Raw genomic sequence first — 27511 nt, forward strand, 5'->3', positions numbered from 1 at the left:
AAGACATAGAGAAAGAAACAATCAATAAACTGGAAAAGCTATCTTTACTTGATTTAAAAGACGATCAAAATACTTCCGTGCTAAAATCAGCTATCCATTTCACAGAATGCATAAGAACTGCAAAGATTGACAAAGCAATCGAGCCTATGTACAGTCCATTCGAGGAGAAACTAATTCCCTTGCGAGAGGATAAAGCGAACAATGATATAAACGGGCGGGAAATCCTGAGAAACGCAGTTATCGTAGAGGAAGAATACTTCGTAGCTCCATACAAAAGCATTACGAAGCAATGAGCGCGTCTCGAGTCCTGAAAGAAATAAGCAGGAATTTTGTAAGCTTCTCGGAGCATGGTTTGGTCTATGGACCTCAGGGTAGAATGCTGTTGAAGAATCTGGAGGAACATTGGTTCTCGCATTGTATCACAATGTCTCCTTACAATATTTTTTTATCGGAGCAGTTCAGCGATACTCTGAACTTCTTAACTGAAAGTCCGATGGGAAGAATCCCGTTCGGATTGGCTACTGTAAAAGATTCCACAGATTTGTGGAACGAGAGTACCCTGCCGACTGCATTGAAGCTAAATCGTCACAAGAACGCCAGAATAGCTATATTGGATAGCAGCGTGGAAGCTAAAAGTCTGTATCATAAGGTGCAGAAAGAGCGCAAAGTTTGGTGGCGCAAATTGGCTCAGCAACCATCTAGATTTAAGATTACAGAAGCGAAGAGAATAGAAGATTTGGACTCTGTTGATATAGAGGCTGAGTTTTCATTCGGTACGATCACCGTAGAGAGAATTGTTTATCATAACGATATTGGGAAACTACTTCTACAGGTGATCTCTTTCTGTTCCGATTGTTCTCGTAGAATTCTACAAATAAAAATCATTTATATGGAATATTTTATTTTTAGATTGATAATAAAAAGGATCTTGCCGACATACAAATGGTCGAACATGTATTATCTTTAGATTGGGGCTGCTTAGCACTACTATGTGATGCTTACGACATAGATGAAACAGCTAAGATGCGTATACATTCTAAATTAGCACCACACAAAGTTGCGATTCGTATAAAAACATCGGAGAACCACACGAATACTGGAAGTGATGATTTAAATCGCTTTGTACTTTACTTAAATAACATGCTTAGAACAAAGGGGCTGAATACTATATTAACCGTCTCAGAAGAAGTGGCAAACGCGTGCTTAATTCCTTTTGTAGTTTTAGTAGACAGGACTAGTCTCGAGAATGGCATTATACACGTAACGAACAGGTCAACAACTCTCGACCAAGCGATTCACATAACCGATTTAGTAAAACATATAACGATGCATTGTTAACCGATTCAGTACGTTGTTCGAATATTTTGTATCAATAAAATGTTTGTGTTAAAATACAGGGCGAAGCACTAACTATTGCCACCTACGGTAACTCCGAAAGTATGATAGTAGTAGAAAAGTTTTCGAAATAAAAGTTGCATCAAACAACAGGGACCATAGTGTATATAGAGTTAATATTTTGTTGCTAGGTGGAGTCGCTTCAAAGATGCGAAGGTCACCTTTGTTTTTTTAAATAGAATCCTATGTTTTGCTAGCTGTTTTCTGATAACGGTTATTCAGGCAAATCCAACGAGGTGCGACATTAAGATCTTTGAAGGTCAGCAAAGGTGATTTATAACAAAACAGGCGAAATTAGCTTGTATTTACAAAAGGTGTTCAAAGTGCTATTGGTATCAATGCAATGCTGAAATCTTCTTTTCACGGATTCAGTAGTATTTCCTGTCGCTTTGGCGCTTATTGAATCACATGCTGTAACAATTTATCGTACAAATGTATTCAATTGTACAGCGTGTAGGGTGAGAATGTTGAGGATATCTTTCAGCGCAGTGCTTCGATTGAGCCCAACTTTTTTGATACGATGGATGGCCGCTAGAGGCGCTGCGCGAAAAAACAGTAACGTATCTACTATTGGGTAGATGAAATGGGGTTCCTTGAGCACCTCGCAGAATTTTAAAAAATTTATATGATTTGATTCTGAAAAATGAATGTATAACAAGTGTATTTGTGTATATTTTGTAACTCGTAGGACACGTCCTGGAGTCTTTTTGTCCGGTAAGATTATTTCGATACATTCCCGCCAATATAACTGCCTCAGGGCTCTGGCCGCTCTGCTACCATCTGCTACCCAATAGTAGATACGTTACTGTTTTTCCGCGCAGCGCCTCTAGCGGCCATCCATCGTATCAAAAAGGTTGGGCTCAATCGAAGCACTGTTTCAGCGTATTTCCTAAACCTGGAAATGACAAATAAACACTTCTGGACGATATCGCAGGACATCGATAATAAAAATGGTAAGATTAGTATCATCGAATTATGATAAACGCGAATCGCGATGAACGTTTGACGAGCGCGGCAAAACAAAATGTAAACAGCTTTAGAGCCATTATTCGAAAACTTTCGCTACGTTCAGAGGCAAGAGCTTTCTGATACAAATCTCGGGCTGCAATGTACCTTGGGTAACCAGAAATTTTTGCCTTTTTCTTGCATAATCCTGTAGATTTTGGCGAAAGAATACCGAAAATCCAATTTCACAATTTTAGAATTTTACAACTTTACAAGTTTAGAATTTTACAACTTTACAAGTTTAGAATTTTACAACTTCACAATTTCATAATTTTACAATTTTACAACTTTCTAAAATTGTCAGATCCTGAAAAATTGGTAAGTATACTTTACTTTTACTTTTAGTATACTTATAAAGTTTTCTTCCATATTTTGCAACTTATAGAGAGACTATATGAATCGAAACGAAAATTTTAAGTTGTAAAGTTGTAAAATTATGATATTGTAAAATTGTAAAATGGTGAAATTATATATATATATATGAAATTGTAATATTCTAACTTATCGAATCACATGCTGTAACAATTTATTGTACAAATGTATTGAATTGTACGGTACAATTGAAAAGTACAATCGTACTTTTTTTGCGTAATCCTGTAGATTTTGGCAAGTGAATGCCGAAAATCCAAGTTTCAATGTTAGGAATTCACTGGTTCGAAAGTTATGAATGTTTAAACTTGAACGATTTCGACAGGTAAAGGCGCCGCCATATTGGTATTTACTCTGACATTGTTCAACGAGTGATTCGTGAATCGTGTGGACCACCAACATGGCCGCACTCTTACCTGTCAAAAGCGCTGAAAATCGCTCGCCTTCAAAACTCTTGAAAATCGTAACTTTAGTTATGCTCCACAGTATAGTATCATAGCCAACAAAAAGCTGCCTTCTTATACATTGTAGAAAACAAATTAAACATGGCACGCGCAGTAAGAAAACCATATAAACTTTTCGTATAATAATCGTATAAATCATTCTCCGTAAATGAGAAACATATCGATTTGTTCTTCGAATGAATACATCGTTTGCAATCGCTTGATTCGATGATACTAATCTTACCATTCTTATTATCGATGTCCTGCGATATCGTCCAGAAGTGTTTATTTGTCACTGCCAGGTTTAGCAAATACGCTGGAAGATATCTTCAACGTTCTCACTCTACACACCGTGCAATTGAATACATTTGTACAATAAATTGTTGCAGCATTCGATTTGATAAGTACCACATCGATAGGAAATACTACTCACTCCGTAATAAGAAGATTCAGCATCACATTGACACCAATAGCAATCACTTTGAACCATCAAAGACCTGAATGTTGCACCTCGTTGGATTCAACGAGCAAAACAGCTAGCAAAACAGAATTCTATTTTAAAAAACAAAGGATCTTTGCATCTCTGAAGCGACTCCACCTAGCAAGAAAAGATTAACGCCACACTATGACTCGCTCCTGTTGTCTGATGCAACTTTTATTCCGAAAACTTTTCTACAACTATCATACTTTCGGAGTGATAGTTAGTACCTCACGCTGTCTATTATTGGTACAGATATATAATATATATATATATGTATATATATATGAGGAGTATAACAGATTGTAAAAACAGTGATAAATTTCGTCTCAGTTTTGTATTTGATGTATCACTCGCTAATTTGCGAAATATGCAGCTACTTTATTCCGTCGTAATATTTCTTTTTTTTAATAAAAACTGCACTGTTACCAAATCGACAAGGATAACATTCCAAGAAATAGTAAGAACAGTTACACATATTTATACGTTCAAGTACAAAGAAAACTATCGAACAGCTTTGCGCTCGATAAAAAATTGATACTTTACACAGAGCAGCGCTCCTCGATCGTTTAAATATTGCGAAAAATTTGATAATAAACTCAATCGATACAATACCGCTGAGAAGAGCACTTACATTTCTTGTCTTTTTTTTTTGTTGTTGTCCAGATAAAATTAATACTTTTACAAAACTAAGCTGGTAATTGTAATTTCTTGCCTTTCAGTACTTTGGTAATATAGAGGTAGAAAAAGTCACAATAAAGAACCGTTTGTACTAAACCGGCGACTATAGCGATCAGATCGTAATGGTCTTCCGCGTAATAACGATACAGCCAATTTAACAAATAGAGTCCTCTGTACGAGCCCAAAGCGAACAGGTAATGACTGGTAATGCTCTCTGCCTCTCCTGTTTTCGATACCAAGAACAATTGTGGCAGTATTGCTACGGACTCTAGGTAAATGCTGAACGACCATAGAACCTCGACGGCGGAGAATTCATGGTTGATTAGTAGTGCCAATACCAAAGTTGGCAGAAGTAAAAACTCGATTCTGAAAGGAAATTAATTAATATTTGGGCTAAAGGTAAAAGTATATATTGGGTTGGAACAGAAGTTCGTAGCATTTTCAAATTAAGAATCGAAGATAAAATTCAATATTCAATGACACGAGAAGTTACTTCAATAATAGCGAAAAGTAATAGAACAGATGGAAAATATGTTATTAAATAAATCTATGAATAAATATCTGAATTTTAGCTTTCAATTCTTAATTTACAAATGCTACGAATTCTAGTTTCAACCGAATATTTAATATAAAAGCATACCTAAATGTGTCGTGATTATGATCATACGTCGCTTTGAATTTCATGTACATTAGAAACACTGTGGCGTACGAGGTTACTATAAAAATGATTTTCATAAATGTATTGTATGCTGAGATGTACGTTGTCAGCAGATCTAGATAACGCATTGTATATACAATTGCAAATAAGATTTGCGATTTGCCGCTGATACCTGTAAGAATTGAAAAAGAATTATAGATAATTATATATAATTTGTTAGATTTGAGGAAATGTTTAATAGAAAAACAGTATATGTGAATATATCTATTAAATAGTTTCAGGAAAAATACCGGCACAACTCCGTGTCTTCCATATTTTAAGTAAAAGGATGATGATCGCAAGGATATGCGATAGATCGCCTAGTAGTCGAAATATGTTCATATTTTCAGTTACACAAAGGTATTTTTTCCTAAGAAAGTAAAGACTTCACAGACCTAACTCGGCAAAGCATACAAAATATGACGTGGCTTTGGCTGCAACATCAGCAGATGGCCGACCATGGCCGACCGATCAACCTCATTTTCTGTATACCAGTGTATGTTTGAATATTTGGACATGTTGGAAATTTTGGGAAAATGCGTTTTATTGTTGAGTCGACGTGATTTTTACAAAGTAAATTTATTGATAATAATATATAGCAATATAAACGTAAAATAGAGTTCCCTAAATATTTTTATCAATAATTTTCTATATGTTCTAATATTATCTATGTTATATTGGGGCTAGTATACCCTCGATTTGTAACTAGAAAGGAACTAGAATCTTACTAGAAAAATGGCTCGAAACATGGGTTTCGTACTGAACGTTGTTTGACCTTATTAGAACAAATTGTGGGCTGGGTGAGGGCTCATTCGAAAGAGGAAGGTTAGACGCAGCGCGCTTTTCTCACGAGGTTAACGAGATTATGTTAATAATTAATAATATGAGGGCCCGAAGTAGAGTAAAAATCTAGGAAAAAAACCAGCAGATTTCAATGCATTTTTCTGTCTCCAAAAGACTTTTTGACTTATATTATGACCAGACCCGTGTGTGATGAACCATCCTCTCTAGAATGAGCCCTCACCCAGCCCAAAATCTGCTCAAATAAGGACAAACAACCGATTCGCGCAGACCCACTTTTTCGATCGAAAATCTAGTAAGATTCTAGTTATTTGCTAGATATTTGCTATTTACTAGAATCTTACTAGATTTTCGATCGAAAAAGTGGGTCTGCGCGAATCGGTTGTTTGTCCTTATTTGAGCAGATTTTGGGCTGGCTGAGGGCTCATTCTAAAGAGAATGGTTCATCACACACGGGTCTGATCATCCCATCAGTCAAAAAGTCTTTTGGAGACAGAAAAATGCATTGAAATCTGCTGGTTTTTTTCCTAGATTTTTACTCTACTTTGGACACTAATATTATTAGATATAAACATATTCTCGTTAACCTCATGACCAGAGCCCCCTGCGGTGAACCTTCCTCTTTCGAATGAGCCCTCACCCAGCCCAAAATTTGCTCAAATAAGGACACTAACTGAAAACCAGCAAACCCATGTTTTCGACCCAAAATCTAGTAAGATCCTAGTAAATAGCAAATATCTAGCAAATAACTAGAATCTTACTAGAAAAATGGCTCGAAACATGGGTTTGCTGGTTTTCAGTTAGTGTCCTCATTTGAGCAAATTTTGGGCTGGGTGAGGGCTCATTCGAAAGAGGAAGGTTCACCGCAGGGGGCTCTGGTCATCCCATCAGCCAAAAAGACTTTTGGAGACAGAAAAATGCATTGAAATCTGCTGGTTTTTTTTCCTAGATGTTTACTCTACTTTGGACACTAATATTATTAGATATAAACATATTCTCGTTAACCTCATGACCAGAGCCCCCTGCGGTGAACCTTCCTCTTTCGAATGAGCCCTCACCCAGCCCAAAATTTGCTCAAATAAGGACACTAACTGAAAACCAGCAAACCCATGTTTCGAGCCATTTTTCTAGTAATATTCTAGGTATTTTCTAGTTACAAATCCAGGGTGGACTACCCCCTTAAGGGGGTAGTCTACCCTCGATTTGTAACTAGAAAATACCTAGAATATTACTACAAAAATGGCTCGAAACATGGGTTTGCGCGCTGTCGGTTTTCGTCCTTATTTCAGAAAATTTTGGGCTGAGTGAGGGCTTATTCTAAAGAGGAAGGTTAAACACACTGCGCTCTGGTTACAAGGTTAACGAGATTATGTTTATAACTAATAATATGAGGGCCCAAAGTAGAGAAAAAATCTAGGAAAAAAAACCAGCACATTTCAATGCATTTTTCTGTCTCCAAAAGACTTTATGACTTATGAGATGACCAGGGCGCAGCGCGTTGAACCTTCCTCTTTAGAATGAGCCCTCACACAGCCCAAACTTTGCTCAAATAAGGACAAAAACCGACAGCGCGCAGACCCACTTTTTCGATCGAAAATCTGGTAAGATTCTAGTTATTTGCTAGATATTTGCTATTTACTAGGATCTTACTAGATTTTGGGTCCGAAAAAGTGGGTCTGCGCGCTGTCGGTTTTTGTTCTTATTTGAGCAAAGTTTGGGCTGTGTGAGGGCTCATTCTAAAGAGGAAGGTTCAACGCGCTGCGCCCTGGTCATCTCATAAGTCATAAAGTCTTTTGGAGACAGAAAAATGCATTGAAATGTGCTGGTTTTTTTTCCTAGATTTTTTCTCTACTTTGGGCCCTCATATTATTAGTTATAAACATAATCTCGTTAACCTCGTAACCAGAGCGCAGTGTGTTTAACCTTCCTCTTTAGAATAAGCCCTCACTCAGCCCAAAATTTTCTGAAATAAGGACGAAAACCGACAGCGCGCAAACCCATGTTTCGAGCCATTTTTCTAGTAATATTCTAGGTATTTTCTAGTTACAAATCGAGGGTAGACTACCCCCTTAAGGAGGTAGTATACCCTCGATTTGTAACTAGAAAGGAACTAGAATCTTACTAGATTTTGGGTCGAAAATATGGGTTTGCTGGTTTTCAGTTAGTGTCCTTATTTGAGCAAATTTTGGGCTGGGTGAGGGCTCATTCGAAAGAGGAAGGTTCACCGCAGGGGGCTCTGGTCATGAGGTTAACGAGAATATGTTTATATCTAATAATATTAGTGTCCAAAGTAGAGTAAAAATCTAGGAAAAAAAACCAGCAGATTTCAATGCATTTTTCTGTCTCCAAAAGACTTTTTGACTGATGGGATGACCAGAGCCCCATGCGGTGAACCTTCCTCTTTCGAATGAGCCCTCACCCAGCCCAAACTTTGCTCAAATAAGGACACTAACTGAAAACCAGGAAACCCATGTTTCGAGTCATTTTTCTAGTAAGATTCTAGTTATTTGCTAGATATTTGCTATTTACTAGGATCTTACTAGATTTTGGGTCGAAAACATGGGTTTGCTGGTTTTCAGTTAGTGTCCTTATTTGAGCAAATTTTGGGCTGTGTGAGGGCTCATTCGAAAGAGGAAGGTTCACCGCATGGGGCTCTGGTCATCCCATCAGTCAAAAAGTCTTTTGGAGACAGAAAAATGCATTGAAATCTGCTGGTTTTTCTCCTAGATTTTTACTCTACTTTGGACACTAATATTATTAGATATAAACATATTCTCGTTAACCTCATGACCAGAGCCCCCTGCGGTGAACCTTCCTCTTTCGAATGAGCCCTCACCCAGCCCAAAATTTGCTCAAATAAGGACACTAACTGAAAACCAGCAAACCCATGTTTCGAGCCATTTTTCTAGTATTATTCTAGGTATTTTCTAGTTCCAAATCGAGGGTATACTACCCCCTTAAGGGGCTAGTCTACCCTCGATTTGTAACTAGAAAGGAACTAGAATCTTACTAGATTTTGGGTCGAAAATATGGGTTTGCCTCCAGACGTTGATTGACCTTATTAGAACAAATTGTGGGCTGTGTGAGGGCTCATTCGAAAGAGGAAGGTTAGACGCAGCGCGCTTTTCTCACGAGGTTAACGAGATAATGTTTATATCTAATAATATGATGGCCCAAAGTCGAGAAAAAATCTAGGAAAAAATCCCGCAGATTTCAATGCATTTTCTGTCTCTAATAGACTTTTTTGACTTATGAGATGAGAAAAGCGCGCTGCATTGAACCTTCCTCTTTCGAATGAGCCCTCACACAGCCCACAATTTGTTCTAATAGGGTCAATCAACGTCTGGGCGCAGATCCATGTTTCGACCCATTTTTCTAGTAGGATTCTAGTTATTTGGTAGATATTTGCTATTTACTAGAATCTTACTAGATTTTCGATCGAAAAAGTGGGTCTGCGCGAATCGGTTGTTTGTCCTTATTTGAGCAGATTTTGGGCTGGGTGAGGGCTCATTCTAAAGAGGATGGTTCATCACACACGGGTCTGGTCATAATATAAGTCAAAAAGTCTTTTGGGGACAGAAAAATGCATTGAAATCTGCTGGTTTTTTCCCTAGATTTTTACTCTACTTTGGACACTCATATTATTAGATATAAACATAATCTCGTTAAAATCATGACCAGACCCGTGTGTGATGAACCTTCCTCTTTCGAATGAGCCCTCACCCAGCCCACAATTAGCTCAAATAAGGACAAACAACCGATTCGCGCAAACCCACGTTTCGAGCCATTTTTCTAGTAAGATTCTAGTAATTTTCTAGTTACAAATCGAGGGTAGACTACCCCCTTAAGGGGGTAGTATACCCTCGATTTGGAACTAGAAAATACCTAGAATAATACTAGAAAAATGGCTCGAAACATGGGTTTGCTGGTTTTCAGTTAGTGTCCTTATTTGAGCAAATTTTGGGCTGGGTGAGGGCTCATTCGAAAGAGGAAGGTTCACCGCAGGGGGCTCTGGTCATGAGGTTAACGAGAATATGTTTATATCTAATAATATTAGTGTCCAAAGTAGAGTAAAAATCTAGGAGAAAAACCAGCAGATTTCAATGCATTTTTCTGTCTCCAAAAGACTTTTTGACTGATGGGATGACCAGAGCCCCATGCGGTGAACCTTCCTCTTTCGAATGAGCCCTCACACAGCCCAAAATTTGTTCTAATAAGGTCAATCAACGTCTGGCCGCAAACCCATATTTTCGACCCAAAATCTAGTAAGATTTTAGTTCCTTAAGGGGGTAGTATACCCTCGATTTGTAACTAGAAAATACCTAGAATATTACTAGAAAAATGGCTCGAAACATGGGTTTCCTGGTTTTCAGTTAGTGTCCTTATTTGAGCAAATTTTGGGCTGGGTGAGGGCTCATTCGAAAGAGGAAGGTTCACCGCAGGGGGCTCTGGTCATGAGGTTAACGAGAATATGTTTATATCTAATAATATTAGTGTCCAAAGTTGAGTAAAAATCTAGGAGAAAAACCAGCAGATTTCAATGCATTTTTCTGTCTCCAAAAGACTTTTTAACTGATGGGATGACCAGAGCCCCATGCAGTGAACCTTCCTCTTTCGAATGAGCTGTTACGGATGACGAACAGGTGTTCAATATCATCTCTGGCAGAAACCGTCCTAGATAAACGAACAGAGCTACCCTAGATAAATATACATAATTGTTTAGGTTAGTTTAGGGCCCAAACGTACGCACGACCAACTGGTCGTTGACAAAATACGAATGTTCACTTGAAGGGTACTGACAAGTACCACCCGTCATTGCAGGGCTATATAAGCCCTTACATTTCTACTCTCGTGGGCTAGTACTGTCGTAATCACGAATAGTGTCGCGTCGTGCTGCATCTCGGAAGTCAACTACCAGTGAGATCGGACGTTCGTTCCCTTTGAATCAAAGTTTAACCGTACAGATTCCGCGAGTTCGGTCTAAAATCTGTTAGGCAGTGACAAGGTTGCTCCGAGTCCCCCGCATTGCCAGTGCGTCAACACCGTGCGTCTTAGCTTAGGTAATATCACCTTTCAATTTCTTTCCTATTCTAAATTCAGTTCATTCGCGACACAAGTACACTTGTAGAACGAAACTCTATAGTAAGAATATATTTGTCTTCTTTGATAATTAACTCAAATTCATTAAATCCATAATTATCGTCCAATATCCTAACCAAGTAATTGAACGTCCCCACATGATACAATCTTACCGCTCGGATTGTATCAATTAAATTATACTAGTTACGAGGCTTACTAATTATCCTAGCAATTCCCTGATTAACCATCAGGTTCTTTCGCGACATTCCAATTGTCCGAACAGAGATTTATCCAACCTAGCGGCTCCCCAGTTTTGCATTGGGTTCGTCCGCATCCTAACAGCTCCCTGATTTCGCATCAGGTTCGTCTGTGCTATTATACAACCTCCTAGCAGCTCCCCGGTTTTGCATCGGGTTCGTCTGCGTTTGACTCCATTCCTAGAGGCTTCCTGACTTCGCGTCAGGTTCGTCCTCGCTGTCAATAATCCTAGCGGCTCCCCAATTTCGCATTGGGTTCGTCCGCGTTCCTTAAGGGGGTAGTCTACCCTCGATTTGTAACTAGAAAATTACTAGAATCTTACTAGATTTTGGGTCCGAAACATGGGTCTGCGCGGATCGGTTGTTTGTCCTTATTTGAGCTAATTGTGGGCTGGGTGAGGGCTCATTCGAAAGAGGAAGGTTCATCACACACGGGTCTGGTCATGATTTTAACGAGATTATGTTTATATCTAATAATATGAGTGTCCAAAGTAGAGTAAAAATCTAGGAAAAAAACCAGCAGATTTCAATGCATTTTTCTGTCTCCAAAAGACTTTTTGACTTATATTATGACCAGACCCGTGTGTGATGAACCATCCTCTCTAGAATGAGCCCTCAGCCAGCCCAAAATCTGCTCAAATAAGGACAAACAACCGATTCGCGCAGACCCACTTTTTCGATCGAAAATCTAGTAAGATTCTAGTTATTTGCTAGATATTTGCTATTTACTAGAATCTTACTAGATTTTCGATCGAAAAAGTGGGTCTGCGCGAATCGGTTGTTTGTCCTTATTTGAGCAGATTTTGGGCTGGCTGAGGGCTCATTCTAGAGAGGATGGTTCATCACACACGGGTCTGGTCATAATATAAGTCAAAAAGTCTTTTGGAGACAGAAAAATGCATTGAAATCTGCTGGTTTTTTTCCTAGATTTTTACTCTACTTTGGACACTCATATTATTAGATATAAACATAATCTCGTTAAAATCATGACCAGACCCGTGTGTGATAAACCTTCCTCTTTCGAATGAGCCCTCACCCAGCCCACAATTAGCTCAAATAAGGACAAACAACCGATCCGCGCAGACCCATGTTTCGGACCCAAAATCTAGTAAGATTCTAGTAATTTTCTAGTTACAAATCGAGGGTAGACTACCCCCTTAAGGGGGTAGTCTACCCTCGATTTGTAACTAGAAAGGAACTAGAATCTTACTAGAAAAATGGCTCGAAACATGGGTTTGCGCGCTGTCGGTTTTCGTCCTTATTTGAGCAAAGTTTGGGCTGAGTGAGGGCTTATTCTAAAGAGGAAGGTTAAACACACTGCGCCCTGGTTACGAGGTTAACGAGATTATGTTTATAACTAATAATATGAGGGCCGAAAGTAGAGAAAAAGTCTAGGAAAATAACCAGCAGATTTCAATGCATTTTTCTGTCTCCAAAAGACTTTATGACTTATGAGATAACCAGAGCGCAGCGCGTTGAACCTCCCTCTTTAGAATGAGCCCTCACCCAGCCCAAACTTTGCTCAAATAAGGACAAAAACCTACAGCGCGCAGACCCAGGTTTCGGACCCAAAATCTAGTAAGATCCTAGTAAATAGCAAATATCTAGCAAATAACTAGAATCTTACCAGATTTTCGATCGAAAAAGTGGGTCTGCGCGCTGTCGGTTTTTGTCCTTATTTGAGCAAAGTTTGGGCTGGGTGAGGGCTCATTCTAAAGAGGAAGGTTCAACGCGCTGCGCTCTGGTTATCTCATAAGTCATAAAGTCTTTCGGAGACAGAAAAATGCATTGAAATCTGCTGGTTATTTTCCTAGACTTTTTCTCTACTTTCGGCCCTCATATTATTAGTTATAAACATAATCTCGTTAACCTCGTAACCAGGGCGCAGTGTGTTTAACCTTCCTCTTTAGAATAAGCCCTCACTCAGCCCAAACTTTGCTCAAATAAGGACGAAAACCGACAGCGCGCAAACCCATGTTTCGAGCCATTTTTCTAGTAAGATTCTAGTTCCTTTCTAGTTACAAATCGAGGGTGGACTAGCCCCTTAACGAGATTACGTTTATATCTAATAATATGATGGCCCAAAGTCGAGAAAAAATCTAGGAAAAAATCCCGCAGATTTCAATGCATTTTCTGTCTCTAATAGACTTTTTTGGCTTATGAGATGAGAAAGGCGCGCTGCGTTGAACCTTCCTCTTTCGAATGAGCCCTCACACAGCCCACAATTTGTTCTAATAGGGTCAATCAACGTCTGGGCGCAGATCCATGTTTCGACCCATTTTTCTAGTAAGATTCTAGTAAATAGCAAATATCTAGCAAATAACTAGAATCCTACTAGAAAAATGGGTCGAAACATGGATCTGCGCCCAGACGTTGATTGACCCTATTAGAACAAATTGTGGGCTGTGTGAGGGCTCATTCGAAAGAGGAAGGTTCAACGCAGCGCGCCTTTCTCATCTCATAAGCCAAAAAAGTCTATTAGAGACAGAAAATGCATTGAAATCTGCGGGATTTTTTCCTAGATTTTTTCTCGACTTTGGGCCATCATATTATTAGATATAAACATAATCTCGTTAACCTCGTGAGAAAAGCGCGCTGCATTGAACCTTCCTCTTTCGAATGAGCCCTCACACAGCCCACAATTTGTTCTAATAAGGTCAATCAACGTCTGGCCGCAAACCCATATTTTCGACCCAAAATCTAGTAAGATTCTAGGTATTTTCTAGTTACAAATCGAGGGTAGACTAGCCCCTTAAGGGGGTAGTCTACCCTCGATTTGTAACTAGAAAATACCTAGAATATTACTAGAAAAATGGCTCGAAACATGGGTTTGCGCGCTGTCGGTTTTCGTCCTTATTTCAGAAAATTTTGGGCTGAGTGAGGGCTTATTCTAAAGAGGAAGGTTAAACACACTGCGCTCTGGTTACGAGGTTAACGAGATTATGTTTATAACTAATAATATGAGGGCCGAAAGTAGAGAAAAAGTCTAGGAAAATAACCAGCAGATTTCAATGCATTTTTCTGTCTCCAAAAGACTTTATGACTTATGAGATGACCAGGGCGCAGCGCGTTGAACCTTCCTCTTTAGAATGAGCCCTCACCCAGCCCAAACTTTGCTCAAATAAGGACAAAAACCGACAGCGCGCAGACCCAGGTTTCGGACCCAAAATCTAGTAAGATCCTAGTTATTTGCTAGATATTTGCTATTTACTAGGATCTTACTAGATTTTGGGTCCGAAACCTGGGTCTGCGCGAAGATTCTAGTAAATAGCAAATATCTAGCAAATAACTAGAATCCTACTAGAAAAATGGGTCGAAACATGGATCTGCGCCCAGACGTTGATTGACCCTATTAGAACAAATTGTGGGCTGTGTGAGGGCTCATTCGAAAGAGGAAGGTTCAACGCAGCGCGCCTTTCTCATCTCATAAGCCAAAAAAGTCTATTAGAGACAGAAAATGCATTGAAATCTGCGGGATTTTTTCCTAGATTTTTTCTCGACTTTGGGCCATCATATTATTAGATATAAACATAATCTCGTTAACCTCGTGAGAAAAGCGCGCTGCATTGAACCTTCCTCTTTCGAATGAGCCCTCACACAGCCCACAATTTGTTCTAATAAGGTCAATCAACGTCTGGCCGCAAACCCATATTTTCGACCCAAAATCTAGTAAGATTCTAGGTATTTTCTAGTTACAAATCGAGGGTAGACTAGCCCCTTAAGGGGGTAGTCCACCCTCGATTTGTAACTAGAAAGGAACTAGAATCTTACTAGAAAAATGGCTCGAAACATGGGTTTGCGCGCTGTCGGTTTTCGTCCTTATTTGAGCAAAGTTTGGGCTGAGTGAGGGCTTATTCTAAAGAGGAAGGTTAAACACACTGCGCTCTGGTTACGAGGTTAACGAGATTATGTTTATAACTAATAATATGAGGGCCGAAAGTAGAGAAAAAGTCTAGGAAAATAACCAGCAGATTTCAATGCATTTTTCTGTCTCCAAAAGACTTTATGACTTATGAGATAACCAGAGCGCAGCGCGTTGAACCTTCCTCTTTAGAATGAGCCCTCACCCAGCCCAAACTTTGCTCAAATAAGGACAAAAACCGACAGCGCGCAGACCCACTTTTTCGATCGAAAATCTGGTAAGATTCTAGTTATTTGCTAGATATTTGCTATTTACTAGGATCTTACTAGATTTTGGGTCCGAAACCTGGGTCTGCGCGCTGTAGGTTTTTGTCCTTATTTGAGCAAAGTTTGGGCTGGGTGAGGGCTCATTCTAAAGAGGAAGGTTCAACGCGCTGCGCTCTGGTTATCTCATAAGTCATAAAGTCTTTTGGAGACAGAAAAATGCATTGAAATCTGCTGGTTATTTTCCTAGACTTTTTCTCTACTTTCGGCCCTCATATTATTAGTTATAAACATAATCTCGTTAACCTCGTAACCAGAGCGCAGTGTGTTTAACCTTCCTCTTTAGAATAAGCCCTCACTCAGCCCAAACTTTGCTCAAATAAGGACGAAAACCGACAGCGCGCAAACCCATGTTTCGAGCCATTTTTCTAGTAAGATTCTAGTTCCTTTCTAGTTACAAATCGAGGGTGGACTACCCCCTTAAGGGGGTAGTCTACCCTCGGATTGTAACTAGAAAGGAACTAGAATCTTACTAGATTTTGGGTCGAAAATATGGGTTTGCGGCCAGACGTTGATTGACCTTATTAGAACAAATTGTGGGCTGTGTGAGGGCTCATTCGAAAGAGGAAGGTTAGACGCAGCGCGCTTTTCTCACGAGGTTAACGAGATTATGTTAATAACTAATAATATGATGGCCCAAAGTAGAGAAAAAGTCTAGGAAAATAACCAGCAGATTTCAATGCATTTTTCTGTCTCCAAAAGACTTTATGACTTATGAGATAACCAGATCGCAGCGCGTTGAACCTTCCTCTTTAGAATGAGCCCTCACCCAGCCCAAACTTTGCTCAAATAAGGACAAAAACCGACAGCGCGCAGACCCAGGTTTCGGACCCAAAATCTAGTAAGATCCTAGTAAATAGCAAATATCTAGCAAATAACTAGGATCTTACTAGATTTTGGGTCCGAAACCTGGGTCTGCGCGCTGTCGGTTTTTGTCCTTATTTGAGCAAAGTTTGGGCTGGGTGAGGGCTCATTCTAAAGAGGAAGGTTCAACGCGCTGCGCTCTGGTTATCTCATAAGTCATAAAGTCTTTTGGAGACAGAAAAATGCATTGAAATCTGCTGGTTATTTTCCTAGACTTTTTCTCTACTTTCGGCCCTCATATTATTAGTTATAAACATAATCTCGTTAACCTCGTAACCAGAGCGCAGTGTGTTTAACCTTCCTCTTTAGAATAAGCCCTCACTCAGCCCAAACTTTGCTCAAATAAGGACGAAAACCGACAGCGCGCAAACCCATGTTTCGAGCCATTTTTCTAGTAAGATTCTAGTTCCTTTCTAGTTACAAATCGAGGGTAGACTAGCCCCTTAAGGGGGTAGTATACCCTCGATTTGTAACTAGAAAGGAACTAGAATCTTACTAGATTTTGGGTCGAAAATATGGGTTTCGTACTAAACGTTGTTTGACCTTATTAGAACAAATTGTGGGCTGTGTGAGGGCTCATTCGAAAGAGGAAGAATAGACGCAGCGCGCTTTTCTCACGAGGTTAACGAGATTATGTTAATAACTAATAATATGATGGCCCAAAGTCGAGAAAAAATCTAGGAAAAAATCCCGCAGATTTCAATGCATTTTCTGTCTCTAATAGACTTTTTTGACTTATGAGATGAGAAAAGCGCGCTGCGTTGAACCTTCCTCTTTCGAATGAGCCCTCACACAGCTCAAAATATGCTCGTATAAGGTCAAACAACGTTTAGTTCCGAACCCATTCTTTCTAGTAAGATTCTAGTTATTTGCTAGATATTTGCTATTTACTAGAATCTTACTAGATTTTGGGTCGAAAAAATGGGTTCGGAACTAAACGTTGTTTGACCTTATACGAGCATATTTTGAGCTGTGTGAGGGCTCATTCGAAAGAGGAAGGTTCACCGCATGGGGCTCTGGTCATCCCATTAGTCAAAAAGTCTTTTGGAGACAGAAAAATGCATTGAAATCTGCTAGTTTTTTTCCTAGATTTTTACTCTACTTTGGACACTAATATTATTAGATATAAACATATTCTCGTTAACCTCATGACCAGAGCCCCCTGCGGTGAACCTTCCTCTTTCGAATGAGCCCTCACCCAGCCCAAAATTTGCTCAAATGAGGACACTAACTGAAAACCAGCAAACTCATGTTTCCACCAAAAATCTAGTAAGATTCTAGTAATTTTCTAGTTACAAATCGTATTTTGTTATGCTTTTTGTGTTGAAATATTCTCTCTATTATTCCGGATCCACGTACAGAGCCCTTTTTTGGAAAAAGTGTATAGAAAAAATTTATAAGTATATAATTAAATATATATATAAATAAATTATAAAGTTCCAAGAGACAAATTGCAAAAAAGGCTCTGCACGAGACCCAGGAATAATACAGAGAATAAATACATGTACATAAAAACGTACATTATTATTGTTTATAAAGTTATAAAGTTTATAAATTCAGAAAACATTGACATTAAATTACAAAATCAGTACAATTTATTGAATTATGTTATATACCATAGTACATTACGTAAATATAAATTTTTTTCTTTAAATGTGCCAGAGTTCAATTAGATTTGTTTAATTAAAACACATTGTATAACTATCGTCTGCCTCTTCCTCTACCGCGTCCGCCTCGGCCACCCCTAGTACCACGACCACCTCGTCCTCGGCCACGTGCAGCTCCTAAAACAAGTGAACATAATATTAACATTCACAGAAAGCTTATTTATTAACAATAACTGTACCACAATAGGTCAAATGACAGCTTTCACATTGTTCATTTTTGAATTATTCAAATTACAAAGATGCTTCCATTAGAAAAATCTAAGTAAATTCAGTCTTCTAAAATTTTTATAAAACAAAATATATACACATATCCGATACATTTTGTAGCCGGTACGATTAGTGTTAATCCCTTGCAGTACCATTTTCTTTACAGTTACAGTGATTAAAACGTCTTCATCCCAAAAATATTGTAGAAGAGAAAAGAAAATTTATATTCTACATTTATGATAACATTTATTTTAATGCTTAACTATTGATTATAAACAATAAAATTTTATTTAATTTAAAAAACAAAGGTGTAACATTCATATTTGTTAGACTTTGTTTAAATTCTTTGTGACGAGTGTGACTGATTAAAATACAGCAAGGGATTAAGTTTATTTGTAAACACAAACCTCTCGCAGCTTCTTTTTTCTTGGCCTTGGCTTTAGGTGTGTCGTCTATAAGTAAGGTTTCCAGTGGTAATGAGTCTGGTAGTATGTAGTACCTTATATTATTGCCTCGTAAACTTAAGGTATCCAGTTGTACAGGATCCCTATTCTTTATGGTCATCTTCACTGTTTTTAAATGTGTGTTCATTGCCACGTCCACTCCTAGAGGAAGGTATTAAACAATTTAAATGAAAAATATATACTTCATTTTTTCATAATTAGTAGACTGCGGATCTATGTGCAAAATAAAAATTATTTACCTAAATCGCAACAAACTTTAGCGGAAGAGAAATTTATTTTCTTTCGCAACATTTTTAATAGGTTGAAAATAATGTAACAGTATTTTCAAATTCTTATAAATGTTATTTATACTAGGTTGCGGATCTGTATACACTTACAGAAAAATTGAGGGGATGAAATTGAAAATTGTTGTAAAATTTAAAAAATTGAAGATGCCGTAACATTCAATTTAGTTTCTATCTCTTGCAATCGATGCAGAGAACTTTTATTTCGCATAAAGATCAGCAGTCTAATAATCATTAAGGGAAGATACAACATTCAATTTAGTTTCTAATCGATGCGATTCTGTTTTTTAAAGCCTATAGCAATTTAAATGAATATTTATAAGTTTCAAATAATTTTCGTAATGATGAAAACATTACACACGTTGGTACTAGAATGTATTTAACTCTAAAAGATGTAAAGAATTAAAATAAAATCAAGGGAAGTTATAACAGCTTATATTATAACACAAGAGAAGTTATAACGCAGACAATTTTTATTTTGCACTGATTGTGGGAAGCAGGAGTAACATAAAAATTTATTTCACTCCTTAACGACTTTGTTACGTTAAAAGCAACATTACGATATTCTTGAATTCTTTAAATCTGTTACCGTTTTATGTTTTCACCCAACCAATTTCTTCATAAATGCATAAAGATCCGCAGTCTAATAATTAGATAGTGACTAAATGCTACATAATAAATGTGTACACTGCCGCTGAAAAGTCTGTGAACAATACGTTTAATTTTTATATGAATATCTGATGAGTTTCGTTCAATTTTATGCAGTCTAGTTTACATAGTACTAAAGAATACATTTTAATAATAAGTTATATAAATTTTTCAACCCTCATATCGATAACTGGGTGCTCATTTTAAATATCTTTTTAAAACTTCTTTAATACCTTTGTCGACAAATAAAAAAGTTATTTTTGCAATCTAGTTTACAGAGTTAATAATAATTCTTTAGAGAGAAAGCAGACCACGCTAATGGATCATCGTAGATTGAAACAGTATTAACCCTACCGTAGAAACTTTTATTTAATATATATTTATAGATTTTAATAATTATATATTGTACAATTTGGTACTATTAGAATAAATTATACTGCAACAAAGTGTACACGTACTTTTGAGCGGGAGTGTATATACAAGAATAACGATCATTTAAGTTACAGTCGGTGTACAAAGTATTCGTACACATTTTAAAAACGAATAACTTTCTCAAAATTGGACTAAACAGCTTGAGTTTCTTTTAGACGTTAGACAGATTGGTTTACTAGCTAATGTGTAAATAATTTGTTTTTAAACTGTTATTAATCGCAATTGCAGAGGAAATAGTAAAGGTGACGATTTTTAAATTGTATATCTGCGCCTGTAATGAAAATTTAAAACATGTATTTTGTAAATCTAAGTAAGTTATATACGTGTACAAACTTTCATTGAAATCGGTTGATGTATAAAAAAGCTACGGGCAATGTAAAATGTAGAACTACTTGAATTTATAAGGTTTCCAATTCATTCAAATCGCAGATTCTTACAATTTCTCCTATTTTCAATCAATTATATTTCATAAGAACTTTGATTGATTTCGGCGAAACTTTGTACATGTATATAACTGACTTAAATTTACAAAATACATGTTTTAAGTGTTGGTGTAAACACTAATGTGAAGATGTCGTCGTGTTTTACAAAAATGTAAATTCATTTAGTGCAAAGAAAATTGCAAAGAGACCTTGGTTAAAGAAGGAGCATAAAGTATTCCGCTTACAATTTGCTGAAAAGCATATAAATATCAGACCAAAGTGGCGAAGAGTCATATTTACTGACAAAAAAAGATTTCATTTGGATGATCCAGATGGTCCTAGGTTAGTACTATCATCCCCGCGCGCAGTAATGCTGAACAGGTAGGTCCGTGCGGGTGTGTACAGCTTGTCAAATCTAGCTGTGTGGCTGGATGTCTCCCGCAAGGGGAAATGACCCCGCTGCGCAATGGTAAATAGGTGGAACTTCGCAACGATAGAGAACTGATCATCACCTGTCAAACGATGCACGTCAACGACCATGGCCCTGTTGATAGCATCGGTTCTCGTCTGATCACCGAAGTTAAACATTGGGGGCGCGGACCACCGCTAGGATGGGTGACCGCTCGGTGGAAAAGTCGGGGGTAGCCCATAGCTGTTTTTCGCGTGTTGTTGACATATAGGTGGTTCGGAACCCACCTAATAAACAGTAGGTCCACCCAATATAAAAAGTTAAATGGGAATAGGCCCGATATCTGGCCCGGCGAGTCTGATATGGAGGAAACTCCGAGGTGCAGCACTGCCTTCCTAGAGGAGGATCGTCAACACTAACTGTCAAACGATGCACGTGGCGACAGTTCAGTTGAAAAGTAAAGTGACACAAGTGTATTCACAGAAACATATAAACAGTTGTTGTGTATGTTTACTGCTGTAAGAAATAATGGACAGTACGCACTTTTGACGAGGTGTGTACTTTACCGTTCATATGTTGCATCCTTCTCTCGTCGAATGCGGTCTTTGTTTTTGTCTGCGCATTCCTAAGTTTTGGTCAACCGCACAGCTAGATTTGACAAGCTGTACACAAGCCTGTGAACTATAGGATGAGTGGGTTTCATTATTGGGTATACAGGTGACACGGGCATACTGCCAACTGACAAAGCATCACATTTTTCCTCCTCGGTAAAAAAAAAAAGGTTATTACTATCATGATCTGAGTGAAGAACAGCAATTTTTAAGCCGTCGCCAAATAGGAGGTGGCTGTGTGATAATTTGGGCCGATAAACGAATGAACGGTATATTGAAATTATAAACGAACAACTAAACACATACGCTGTTAGAATTGCTGGAAATAAATACATTTTGCAACAAGATAATATCGCAGTCCACGCAGTGAAAGCCGTAAAGAAATACTTTTCTTCACAAATTATTTGTGTTTTCGAGTGGCCAGCAAGATTTCCGACCTCAACATTATTGAAAATTGTTGGGGACATCTTGCCAGAGCCATGTACCAAAATGACAGACAATTCCAAAATATTAACGATTCAAAACAGTGCATTTTGGACGAATGGGAGAATATTAGCCGAAACAGTATTAAAAAATTGTATAAATCTTTACCAAACTGAATGATCAAAGTTATTAGATGTAAAGGAGGTCGTACAAAATATTGAGCATTGGTCTTTATCGATTAATTCTGTTACATTTCAAGTTTCTCGTTACGTGTGCTATCATTTCGTCCCTCTATATTTCGTTAATAATTCTACTTCTTGAAATAAAAATAGATAAGCTAATGAAACTTCGTTTCATTTCATTCATATATGTTAAGAAAGATACACTGAAAATGTCTGCATAAAAAAAATTGAATTTCTTACGTTTAATAAACAGAAATTACATTAATTTCAAAGTGTGCTATCTTTTCATTCCGGAGTGTATATACATTAGCACTGTGAAAAAGTTAGATATTGTTGTATTCGCCTTTTCATACTTGATAAAGTGTTTTGATCGTTACGTTTGTATTTATACATGTCACATATAATATTAAATCGTATAGGTTATGTTGACATACCGGTAATAGTGCCGTGTACCTGAGTCCCATTCTTCAATTCTATTGTTACAGTCTCGTGACTGAGTTTCATCAAAAACCTGAAATTATTAATTGAAACTGTAACATCAATTTCATAGCGGAATTTCATACAATAACAATAAATTTCTTAAGTGACTAATGTGTTTATGTATACGCTGTGATTATCTCTGTAAATTGATTATTCCTTTTATTCTACTTACCTTACTAGCTTCATATTGCTATTTTATTTTATATTTCAGAATATTCGTAGTTCTGGCGAGAAACCATAACCTCCTGTCTATCTGTTAAATCGCATACAACGTTATGCGCAGGTTATTGTGTTCCGAAACACATTGTTTAGAGTCAGAACTTTGTGGGAGAATAATTCTGTAACGTTCCGTAGCTTGTGAGACGCTCGGGAGTAGTAGAATTTGTTTTGTCTCCGTTCTTATTTGTTCCAGAGAGTTTGTTCACAACGCGGTGGCGGTGTGGGGGTGGCTCACTGAAATATATCCCTGCCTATATAGTGATGGGCATTATCGACTAAATTCAACTATCGACTAATTACTATTTAGTTACTACATACTATCGAATATTTAGTCGATAGTTTTTAGTCGACTGAAATTTCGTTTTAGTGGTTATACGTCTAGATTGCGGGCTATAGTCTATGCCTACGTATAGATCTCATTTCTCACTCACTCTTACAGCATTGTACTGCAGTGCTCACTTAGTATTATAGGCACAGTAAGAGTAAATTGGGGTAAATATACCAGACAATAATTAAATAATTAATAATAATAAAAATAATTTTTTTATAATTTTTAATAATTCGATATCGCTAATGAGTGAATGTATTTGATAGTAAATCTTATAAAATTTATTCAAAACATCCGCCGTTAAAATTCAACCAATAGCTCGATAGTTTAAGCGACTGATTCAGTAACTGAATTTAGTCGATAGTTTTCAGTCGTTTACAGGTTATTCTAGTATTTACTCTTATTCTCGATGTTCGCTAGTTAAATGAATAGTAGGACAGTATGGGACAGTACAGAGATATTAAATTTCGTGATTGAATGATTTTGTCTTTATTTAATAATAAATTCATACACTACGTTATAAATATAAATGTACACAATTTATTTATATCACATATATAGTTTATATTGCATAAATAGCAATAAGATTTTAACATCCAATATGAATTAAAGTATTGAAATATCTATTACATATTTCATTACTTGCATATTTGCACGTCCTGTCATAATTATGGGGCTAGTCTACCCTCGATTTGTAACTAGAAAATTACTAGAATCTTACTAGATTTTGGGTCGAAAATATGGGTTTCGTACTAAACGTTGTTTGACCTTACTAGAACAAATTGTGGGCTGTGGGAGGGCTCATTCGAAAGAGGAAGAATAGACGCAGCGCGCTTTTCTCACGAGGTTAACGAGATTATGTTAATAACTAATAATATGATGGCCCAAAGTCGAGAAAAAATCTAGGAAAAAATCCCGCAGATTTCAATGCATTTTCTGTCTCTAATAGACTTTTTTGACTTATGAGATGAGAAAAGCGCGCTGCGTTGAACCTTCCTCTTTCGAATGAGCCCTCACACAGCTCAAAATATGCTCGTATAAGGTCAAACAACGTTTAGTTCCGAACCCATTTTTTCGACCCAAAATCTAGTAAGATTCTAGTAAATAGCAAATATCTAGCAAATAACTAGAATCTTACTAGAAAGAATGGGTTCGGAACTAAACGTTGTTTGACCTTATACGAGCATATTTTGAGCTGTGTGAGGGCTCATTCGAAAGAGGAAGGATCAACGCAGCGCGCTTTTCTCATCTCATAAGTCAAAAAAGTCTATTAGAGACAGAAAATGCATTGAAATCTGCGGGATTTTTTCCTAGATTTTTTCTCGACTTTGGGCCATCATATTATTAGTTATTAACATAATCTCGTTAACCTCGTGAGAAAAGCGCGCTGCGTCTATTCTTCCTCTTTCGAATGAGCCCTCACACAGCCCACAATTTGTTCTAATAAGGTCAAACAACGTTTAGTACGAAACCCATATTTTCGACCCAAAATCTAGTAAGATTCTAGTAATTTTCTAGTTACAAATCGAGGGTAGACTAGCCCCTTATGTATTTCTAACCTTGTCGTTTCATCGTCTGACACTGATATTTGAAATTTCAAGATGGCGACGTGTAAACAGTCGACTGAAAATACCCTGATAGCACAGTTTGGAACTGCCAGGAATAGTCCAGAGCGTGGAGTGAATTTGGAGGGCAGTATGGTTCCAGACGCCGCTTATTGGCTGCTCGGAGCAACGGTTGGAGTACATCTAGAAAGAGTGTGGAGTTCATGCCACCTGGGCTTCCAGAAATGCGCATAGATGCAGAGAGTATATGAGAGTGCTCACGCCCGGGTTTTGGCCGTGCCCATATAGTGCTGCCCCCTAGTCTAGTACTTAGCCTGGATCAGCTCCTACATCATCTTTAGCATGGACAAGATCCTACATCATCTTTAGCATGGACAAGATCCTACATCATCTTTAGCCTAGAACAGATCCTACATCATCTTTAGCCTGGATCAGATCCTACATCATCTTTAGCCTGGATCAGATCCTACATCATCTTTAGCCTAGAACAGATCCTACATCATCTTTAGACTGGATCAGATCGTACATCATCATTGGCCAGGATTAGGACATACAGTTTATATTGTTTTATATCAAATATGTAACTAATATACAAATCTCTAATAATATAAATTATATTCATAGAAGTATTTTAATTTTTCCCGAGCCTTTGTTGCAAACTCTAGTTTTAAAAAATAGAAAAGCCGGAAGATTTCGAAGAAACACAGATTTTATATCGAAGTTTAAAAGCCACCATCTTGGAAATTAATTTAATGATGAAATACTTACTGTCATCAATACTGTCTCCAATTTTTTTCATATTTTTAGGCACAGTTATTATTAATTAAACCAAATTGAAAACCAATTTTTTCTACGAAAATTTAGAAGAATAACTTTAGGGTTACCCTGAAATTTTCAGAATATGTTTAATTGACACAAATCTATAAAACGTATTTTTTAAATTTTAAGTATACAGGGTGATTCACGCAATTGTTACAAGTCATAACTCGGTTATTATTGCATTTACAAAAAAATGCAAAAGGAGAAAGATAAATGGTTCGAAGAAAACTACATCTGTAGGTCTTTAACTTTTTTTGGATGCAGCAGTGCATGTGCAATTAACAATTGCATCATTTCTTTATATAGAAATGCATATTGTTTTTTACACAGATCGATTCTTCTGTTCATTCTACGTAAAAAATGATTGGGGTACACATGGCAAAAAATTATTAGATCTCGAGATATTTTCAAAAAATGTCTTTATTGAAGAAGATGCTCAAACGCTTCTCCATTACATTCTAATATTCTATATTAGTTATTTTGTTTTCTGGTTCGAAAAAAACGTCGACGTTACAAACTTGAAAGGGTGGTTTCTCAAGATAAAAGTCTGCTCTATCGCGTGGTATAATTCGATTTTCCGCTGGACCCTAATTTTTTGAGATAAATTGAAAAATATCCTCAAAAATTGGTGCAAAAGTAGTGTCTCTCCGTCTTTAATCATTGTTTAAACATGTTTAAACAATCATAATGTATTAATATGGATATCACTGTATTCGGGAAAGTCTACAGAATCTTTTGCTGTAAAGAACAATTCAATATCTTTTATAATAACCACAATATTTGTTTAAAGTTGAAAAATATGTTTTTTTTCAAAGCCATGTTTTTCAAAAACTGTGCGTATAGGAGAAAAATTAAGGACAGATTCGGAATCAGCGCAAAAAACTCTATAAGAAGGACCCAACAGTATATTGAAAACAAATTTGGTGTTGGACAGTGTAATCGGTTCTCCAGAACCGTTAGGCCTGTTGCACAGTCGAGCGCAATTTTCCGGTCTCAAATACGTTCTAAAATTCTAAAAAAAATGTTACATATTTTGGATCCTAAGACGCATTTTATAGAATTTTTTCAGATTTTTTGGTTGCAAACTGTAGTCGTAAACAATGAAAAACCCCCAAAAATCGAAAAAATGCAGATTTCTAGAAAATACGAAAACATGCTATTCTACTGTTTGGTTCCTTGATAAAGTACTACAGCAGGCAGTGTCGTCAAGTTTTTTCAGATTTTTTTTATTGTGGGACATCATTGTCAAAATTTTTTCGACGTTTCTGCTGTGAGGACGAAAGTTATACTTACTGATTTTACCGCGGGTGTATATTAAGTAATTTTTAACGTTATTACATTTTACATTATTATTACATGTTATTATACATTACAAAATGCAATTGTTTGACCTAAGAAATGCGATTTAATAGAAAGAAGAATTGTGTTCTGTGCGATATATGTACATACTGTGACTCGCAAAAATTTTCGGACGCTCTAAAAATGATAACTTCTTTAATATTGTACTATACGATTTGAACTTTTTGGGAAGCTAGAATAATTAGTTTAGTACAGGATGTGAAAATAATTTTTTCAAAAATAGCAACTGATCGGAATTGTAGAAAAAATGAGAGACACTTGGGGAAACTAAAACACCTGGCAGAAGACTGTGAAGGGGTAGAAAAAATTAACATAAGTATAGAAAAGATAGTACAGGAGAAAAGAGTGGGAGAAATTGTAGAATGGGTTAGGAGTATAGAGAAAAAAGGAAAGAATTAATCACAAGAGATAATCAAGAGAGAGGCGGGATTAGCGGGGAGACATTGGGATTGGGATAGATCAACATAGACAATAAGGTATTTGATGTGGCATGCGATATGGATGGATGGGTGGAGGAACGGATGAATGGATAAATAGAGGGATGAATGGCTTCGAGAATTATAATCCAAGTCCAATTTCTGGGCCACGAGGCTGAAATAAATAAATAAATACGTATTTACTTACTTACTAAAAGTTGCATTTTACAACATCTTTATATGGGCCTACATTGAAAATTTAAAAAATACGTTTTATAGATATGTGTCAATTAAACATATTCTGAAAATTTCGTCAAAATCG

General features: G+C 37.2%; 3 protein-coding genes across 3 annotated transcripts; 1 reads left to right on the forward strand and 2 right to left on the reverse strand.

Annotated features, from left to right (window-relative positions):
• Positions 1 to 151: 151 nt before the first annotated feature.
• Dnapol-gamma35 (DNA polymerase subunit gamma-2, mitochondrial) lies at positions 152 to 1394 on the forward strand. The gene is made up of 2 exons (XM_076445783.1): positions 152 to 832; positions 910 to 1394. The coding sequence occupies exons 1-2, from the start codon at positions 290 to 292 to the stop codon at positions 1336 to 1338; spliced, it is 972 nt and encodes a 323-aa protein (XP_076301898.1). The 5' UTR covers positions 152 to 289; the 3' UTR covers positions 1339 to 1394.
• A 2614-nt stretch (positions 1395 to 4008) lies between these two features.
• Positions 4009 to 5544, reverse strand: Kdelr (ER lumen protein-retaining receptor). Its single transcript, XM_076445784.1, has 3 exons — positions 5320 to 5544; positions 5012 to 5201; positions 4009 to 4737 (listed from the first exon to the last, which is right to left on the reverse strand). The coding sequence occupies exons 1-3, from the start codon at positions 5408 to 5410 to the stop codon at positions 4380 to 4382; spliced, it is 639 nt and encodes a 212-aa protein (XP_076301899.1). The 5' UTR covers positions 5411 to 5544; the 3' UTR covers positions 4009 to 4379.
• Positions 5545 to 17826: 12282 nt separating this feature from the next.
• On the reverse strand, positions 17827 to 22936 carry Smd1 (small ribonucleoprotein particle protein SmD1). Its single transcript, XM_076445785.1, has 4 exons — positions 22656 to 22936; positions 22438 to 22514; positions 18536 to 18733; positions 17827 to 18038 (listed from the first exon to the last, which is right to left on the reverse strand). The coding sequence occupies exons 1-4, from the start codon at positions 22667 to 22669 to the stop codon at positions 17956 to 17958; spliced, it is 372 nt and encodes a 123-aa protein (XP_076301900.1). The 5' UTR covers positions 22670 to 22936; the 3' UTR covers positions 17827 to 17955.
• Between the last annotated feature and the right edge of the window lie 4575 nt (positions 22937 to 27511).

The sequence above is a fragment of the Lasioglossum baleicum genome, unplaced genomic scaffold (genome assembly GCF_051020765.1).
Source record: "Lasioglossum baleicum unplaced genomic scaffold, iyLasBale1 scaffold0142, whole genome shotgun sequence".
NCBI classification, from domain to species: Eukaryota; Metazoa; Arthropoda; class Insecta; order Hymenoptera; family Halictidae; genus Lasioglossum; species Lasioglossum baleicum.